The sequence below is a fragment of the Squalius cephalus genome, assembly GCF_949319135.1.
Source record: "Squalius cephalus genome assembly, chromosome: 13".
NCBI classification, from domain to species: domain Eukaryota; kingdom Metazoa; phylum Chordata; class Actinopteri; order Cypriniformes; family Leuciscidae; genus Squalius; species Squalius cephalus.
The window spans coordinates 32975213-32982004 of NC_137134.1; the positions used below are offsets into that span (position 1 = coordinate 32975213).

A 6792-nucleotide genomic window follows, 5' to 3' on the forward strand; every position below is an offset into this window, starting at 1 on the left:
CACTCCATATCAGAAGGTGGCGGTAATGCACACTTAAAAGTTGTTTGCCAACCGCCATTAAAAGAAAGAAGAAGAAGAAGAAGAAGAAGAAGAAGACATGCTTAAAATCATTAGTTTGTTGGTTGCGTTTTTATTCCTCGTTCCCGGTAAGACACTTACTTGTTTCATTCATATTCCTGTCAACGATTTATAAAAATGACTAACGTTAAATAGTTTTAGACTCGTTTACCTGCCGGTAAACCGGCTCACCTGCCTTTGCTGAATGAAACTTGAAATATAATTTCGAAAAGCTCTAAAATAGCTGTACAACTGTCAACTAGGGTGAACAAACGTCCTCTTTTCCCCGGGTTTTGGCTTAGTTTCCCTAGTGTTTTCATACTTGCTGAAGGTAAACTGAAAATCAGAGTACCTGCATTACTCATCACAGAAATTGCTGAGTAAAGAGAACATACTCGTTCAAAAATGTAGTAAAGTAGAGAGTAAAAGTTGCTAATATCTCTGATCAGTCAAAAATATACCTTAGTACAGTAACTAATTACATTTACTCACACGTTACACCACTGGTTTGTATTACTGTGAACAAGAATTGTATTGTTTGTTTGATGCTAATTATAAATTAAAGAGAAGGATTGAACTAAACAAAGATAAACAAAGATGTGACTGTATGCATTCATTTTTATTTATAGCTATTTTTGTTTCCACATTTGTTATAAGGTGAGATGTATTTCTAAACTGATGTTAAACATATACTGTAGAAAACATCCCATTGCAAAAAGAAAAACAAAACTTTTTGAGTGCAGATAAATAAATCACTGAGAAATTTGAGAAAATAAATAAATCACAGTAAAATAAACATTGCTTCATTCATTCATATAGTGTGTGTGTGTAATCGATAATATATTGGAAATATATATCCTGGTAATCTGTCAGTCACGCCTACTTGACTGGAGCCTCATCAATAGGGCACACATGTGCTGAAGTAAACTAATTAACCAGAGAGTCTTCTTTTTCTTCTTCTTGTTATTATTGGTGCTACACAGAGAGTGCCTGTAGAAAAACCATCAACAGGAAAACACAAGCTTAAACATGTCCGGGAAGAAAGAGAACGCATGGTCACCCTATATACAACTGACATTGGCAGGTCCTACAAATGCATTCATACCTGAAGGCATTATATAGTGGTAGATTTTCCCATACGCACCTAGTCTCGCGTAGCCGGACCTTCAGACTGACGGCTGAAGGTCTGGAATTCATAGCAGCTTTCTTTGGCCAAGGCCCGCCCATAAGGCCGTTTGACCGACATGTCAAACAACCAATTACAGTTCGTTTCGTTCAGCGTCACGTTTCGGGGCGTGGAAATGTCCCCACAACAACAGACCGGCGTGCAACAAGTCAGTCAGCATAGAAAATCAAAGAAGGAGAAGAAAACAAGCGTCAGCGTCTGTTGTTTCATGTTTGCCCGCAAACGCGGCTGATATCCCCTTCTCAGTTAGGTACTTCACTTGATCTTCCATAATAGATAGGAGGGGACACACAACTAGTAAAATTGGATCTGCTGGATGCCTGGGAATCCTTCTAAATGCTGACAAAGGGTCGGCCAGGCTTGGAAAATAATACTCTTCCCAAATCCCGTCGGCAAACAGGCTAAAATATCTCTTTTTGTCTCCACTAAGTGCCTCAAACAAAACTCCTGGACATCTCTTAAAGAGTCTATGCCGTGAACCTCGCATACTTTTGAGAATCCTACGTTTAGCTGATCTTGATAAATGCTCATTGTCACTCATGTAAACACAACAGTTTTTCTTCCGCAATCACACGTCTGTGCTTTGTTTCCCGGCGGACCGAAAATAAACGCGACACTCGCGCCCCCCGGAAATCCGATCAAATTCAACCAATCAGATGACGACTTCGACATTCCTGAAGTGTTTCCAGTTAAGTGTACCATATGCATCAGACGTTTAGCCAACGTTCCGTGGGCGTGACGTCTGAGGCTGAGACTAATACGCACCTGACTTAAGTTTACCTGCTTCGTCTCCTAATCGATGTCGGCTGAGTCGGTCAACGTCGTGACCCCTACGAACACTAGCACTTGGGAATAAGGTCTCTAGTGTTCCACTAACATTAACTAGACAGACTCCAGACAATGCCTTCGAATATGCTTTAATCACGGCCGGAGGATCTCAGACCAATTTCAGAGAGAATCCCACCAGCAAAAAGAATACAACAGTTTTTATAGAATAGGAGCATGGCAATGGTGAACCTTTTTTTTTTTTTTTTTGTCTTTCGATCTAAAAAGAGATTTGATTAACTGTTCATTTCTTCTCCAGGTGCGTCTGATGGCACAGATGAAGTGTCAGTGATGGAGGGAGATTCAGTCACTCTATACACTAATATTATAATAAACCAAGGAGTCAGAATTAGATGGTATTATTATGACATTCTCATCGCTCGAATCAGTGGAAATCGCAGTGAGACCTGTACAGATGTTCAGTGTAATGAAGATACTGAGAGATTCAGAGGCAGACTGAAGCTGGATCATCAGACTGGATCTCTGACCATCATGAACATCACAACTGAACATGCTGGAGATTATCATCTAAAGTTCAGTAGCAGCAGCAGTGGAAAGAGATTCATTGTTGCTGTTCGTGGTGAGTCATTAGTGAATGTTTAAAAAGCAGGTTATATGTTTTTAAATCACATCATTAATGTATTCATCCACGCTGGTTTACAAAATGCACAGAATTAGATGTAAAATAAACACAAAAAATTGTGTTTGTAAATGAGGATAAACATTGCTTTACACACTTGACAGTCAAGAAAGCCTAAAATATTTGTCTGGTACTGTTGGTTTGTGTTTCAGGTGTTTCTGCTGAACGAGATGAAGTGAAGAGAAAGACAGTGAATGAGGGAGAATCTGTTACTTTAGAGAGTCCTGAAGGAAAAAAAACAAATAATTCATTGACGTGGTATTTTAATGACACACTCATCGTGAGTGGAGATCACAGTCAGATCTGTACAGATGTTCAGTGTAATGAGAGATTCAGAGACAGACTGAAGCTGGATCCGTTTGGATCTCTGATCATCACAAACACCAGAAACACAGACTCTGGAGAATATACACTACAGATCAACATCAGCACCAGCAGCTTCAGTATCAGGAGGAACACGAGCTTCAGTGTTACTGTCACTGGTGAGTATCATTTAGGCATTTGGAAGGAAAAACACTCTTACAGTGTAATATAAATAAAGTTGGCATGGCATCGTTACATCTTTTATTTTATTATTTTGATGGCTTTTTACTGAATCAGTGGTACTTTTGGCATCACTGTATAAAACCGTGATCTACTTTAAACTGAATGTTCTTTATGCTTTAAACTGAATGAGATTCACATGTGATTTCATTGTGTTTGTTATAGGTCAGTCTGACAGATTTACTCACACTAATGTCTGTCTGTCTTTAGCTGATCCAGGTTCAGGTCTGTCTCTAGGAGCCATAGCAGTAATATGTGTTGCTGTTCTGGTGTCTGGAGCTTTTGCTGTTGCTGGTGTGATTTACTATCGCCACAGGAACTCTAGAAGTGGTAAGAATCTCCTACAGATATTCTAATTAGAGAAAACATCTTTATTGTAAGATTTATATTAATGTGTGTGTGTGTGTGTGTGTGTGTGTGTGTGTGTGTGTGTGGGTGTGTTATTTTTCAAAGTAGACATGGCGAAATTCCTGCAAAACGTTCAGGATGGAGACGTAAGTTACTGTTGTGTATCTTTGTAAAAATCTCTAACGTAACATAATATTGAGATCTGTTTTATTGCACTTTTACTGAAAACAAAAAATCATTGCGATGGGAAATAAACATTTCAAACGACAGATGTGCTGTTTTTTTTAGTTTCTGTGGCTGTAAATAACTCTATTCATTTGTCATTCTTTACCTTCTGTGATTTGTTGATTTCTTACAGGAGGAGGAATTACAAGACCTACAGGAGCAGTCTGAAGATAATGTAATGATTGAAGATGATGAATAAGTGAATTGGCAAAAACATATTTCTACTTTTATAAGTCTCTAAAAGTCCCTAAAGGCTTGTGTTTTTGAGCTGCAACTCCATGAAATCCTTTGCAGTCACATTGATTTTACGGATGGGCAAGAGTACTCATTCATGACAGCGACGACCTATCATGAAAACGATCGCCTGACTTTAAAAAATGCTTTTTTTAAATATTTTATCTGATTGGTTATTGCAGCATTTTGGGTGGTTCCTGAGGTCTGGTTATAGCGTTATCATCACTCCTTCCAGACCGGCGAAATAATGTGAAACTGGATTTGAAAGGGAAAATCACTTTGATCATGAAATATGTGCAGTGCCAATATTTCATATAGTATATAGCATTATAATGAGAACATGAACACGAGTGCTTTAGTTGCCCGTGTATCAGTGTTGTTGTTAAGGGAAGAGCAGAATCCAGAGTTACGTTTATGTTATGTTCCTAGGATATCTGATTATTAATCTCATAGGATGTCAGAGAACGGGCTTCAGTTTACCTGAGATCATGAACTATTCAGCTTTATCTCAACAGCTATTCCTTTTAGATGTTTCTTTTTCTATAACATTGATGCATCATAATCTAGCAGTCTTTTTTTCTAGTCGTTTATGTTTTCATGTCACCTTTATTTGTCATTAGGCCTAATCTTCATAAGCCTTAAAATATTTTCATGACTGCTTTCTTAGAGGGGAGGGTCTATGGGCGGGTAAATGTATGGGTTTTTTTTCCAGATCTTTTGATCTAATTGACAAAATCGTGCAATTTACATATGAATGTGACCGGAGATCAAAAACAACAAAACACACGGAGAGCATCAACTTTAGTTTCTGCTCTGATAGATGCAAGACCAGCCGAACGCTGTGAGTGTGTGTTAGAAATCAGGAATAGTGAGCGAACATTGTGCTTGGTACGTTTTCATCTTCCCATTCCCATAATGTTTACGCATTAGGTCAGAAGATGTGGAGTAGACGGTCTTTTGTGGCTGTTCGTCTACACAAAGCAATCCCGTTGAATGTGTTTTCGTCTACCTCTGGAAGTGGTCGAAAGTGGACAAGCTCAAAACGTTTTAGACCCCGTTTACACCTGTATTTAGCATCGTCCACTTGTGATCCGATCGACCAAAGCGCTTTGTGGTGGAGGTTTGCCTTCAGCTGTTTAATATTTCAGCAGATCTTCTGGAGGTTGAATGTTTCTGGGGTGAACCACTAGGTGCTGCTTATCTTCAACTTCATTGCTGGATCTTTTTCCTACTTTATATTTAAGTCACAAATAATCTGCTTGTAGCATTCAGCCTTCTTCCTCACTTTTTTTTCTCCACAAAGTTTGTTTTAATACTATTTTCCGTTTTAAATTATCTGCACTTTGTTCAAGTTTTTGAAAGATTGTCTGCCACTTTTGCACTCTTTGAGGCGGTTTCTGACTGAGATTCAGTCAGTTTTGGGACTGAGATTAAGCCTATAGTCCTAGACCAAAATGGCCCTTTCAATTAGATTAACAGAAATCTGCTTCCTCTGTCATGGCTTTAGTCCTAGATTTAGTTTAGTCCAGAGTTTTAATAAGATATATTTCCTAGAGGAAGATTAAATTAAACCTACCAGGAGGCAGATTTATATACTCTATATATATTATATATACAGGAGGAGGTATTATTTTTTTATGCTGTTCACTTTATATAAACATTTCATTTTGTTTTCACACTATTGTATCGGGTTTCTAGTTCAAATGTGATTGGTCCATGTTACTGAATTAAAATGGTCACTCTTTGACTTCTCTTGATGTTTTCATTTTGTAATATGTTTCAATCTAGTAACCCAGTCATACGGGACTTTCACCTCCCATCAGGTTTTGCACAGGGCCGAATTGGGTGAAATAAAGTGATATTTTATTTACCATTGTGTTGTTCATTCCATGATTTATAGGCAACCTGTGTCATGCTAATTCAGATTAGCACAGTTGGATTTGAATGAATCTGGTTTATTTTAGTTCAGGACTCCATTCTCCAGGTGTAATAATCTGTACTTAATCTGTGTTACAGAAAGCCATTTTTTATACATGATTAACTATTTTAGATTAAGGCCTACTCCTGTCTTAAATTAAACCCTGTCCAGGAAACATATTTTGTTTTGATTTAGTTTATCATTTTTATTGACATGAATTACTTTTGATAAAGGGATGTGAATAAATGTTACAGTCTGTGCTGATTTTGAATAAACTGTTAAAATGTTATAAATTCTTTATTATATTTTCAGTGAAAATATTGCTTGGTGCCAGTGTTAGTTTAGTATCATTTATATAAAATTATAGTTATTGTTAACATTTTGATTTCGTTTTTTAAAATTCTATTTTCTGTTTTAATGTTAATTTTAAAAATTATGTTTTTTTGTAGTTTTTTTAAATGTCTATAGAATCATACAATTATTTTTTGTTTTTAGTAGCTACTTGAATGTAAACTAAACTAAGAATTGTTGCTTTGGCAACTAATTCATAAAAAACGATGTTATTATGCTATTATTGTGATTCAGTGAAGAAAATTTGTGATTCCATCTCAGAAAACCTGCTCAAAAAGAAATTAGTCAATTTTGAAAAATTAAAAGTTCTTTATATATAAAAAAGAGGATAAAAAGTTTGCCCTAACAAAATTCTTAAAGGGATAGTTCACCCAAAAATGAAAATTCTTTCATCATTTACTCACCCTCAAGTTGTTTCAAACCTGTAAGAATTTCTTGTTTCTGCTGAAAACAAAAGAAGATATT

At 36.7% G+C, this 6792-nt stretch overlaps 1 protein-coding gene across 1 annotated transcript; it reads left to right on the forward strand.

Moving 5' to 3' along the window:
• The first annotated feature begins 42 nt into the window (after positions 1–42).
• LOC307169946 (uncharacterized protein) lies at positions 43–5929 on the forward strand. The gene is made up of 6 exons (XM_079890830.1): positions 43–146; positions 2328–2648; positions 2861–3190; positions 3462–3581; positions 3705–3745; positions 3958–5929. The coding sequence occupies exons 1-6, from the start codon at positions 98–100 to the stop codon at positions 4021–4023; spliced, it is 927 nt and encodes a 308-aa protein (XP_079746956.1). The 5' UTR covers positions 43–97; the 3' UTR covers positions 4024–5929.
• The last annotated feature ends 863 nt before the right edge of the window (positions 5930–6792 follow it).

Coding starts and splice junctions, on each gene's coding strand:
- LOC307169946 (XM_079890830.1), top strand. CDS start 98: ATGCTTAAAATCATTAGTTTGTTGGTTGCGTTTTTATTCCTCGTTCCC. Junction 2,649..2,860: donor ATTCATTGTTGCTGTTCGTG/GTGAGTCATTAG, acceptor TTTGTGTTTCAG/GTGTTTCTGCTGAACGAGAT. Junction 3,746..3,957: donor AAAACGTTCAGGATGGAGAC/GTAAGTTACTGT, acceptor GATTTCTTACAG/GAGGAGGAATTACAAGACCT.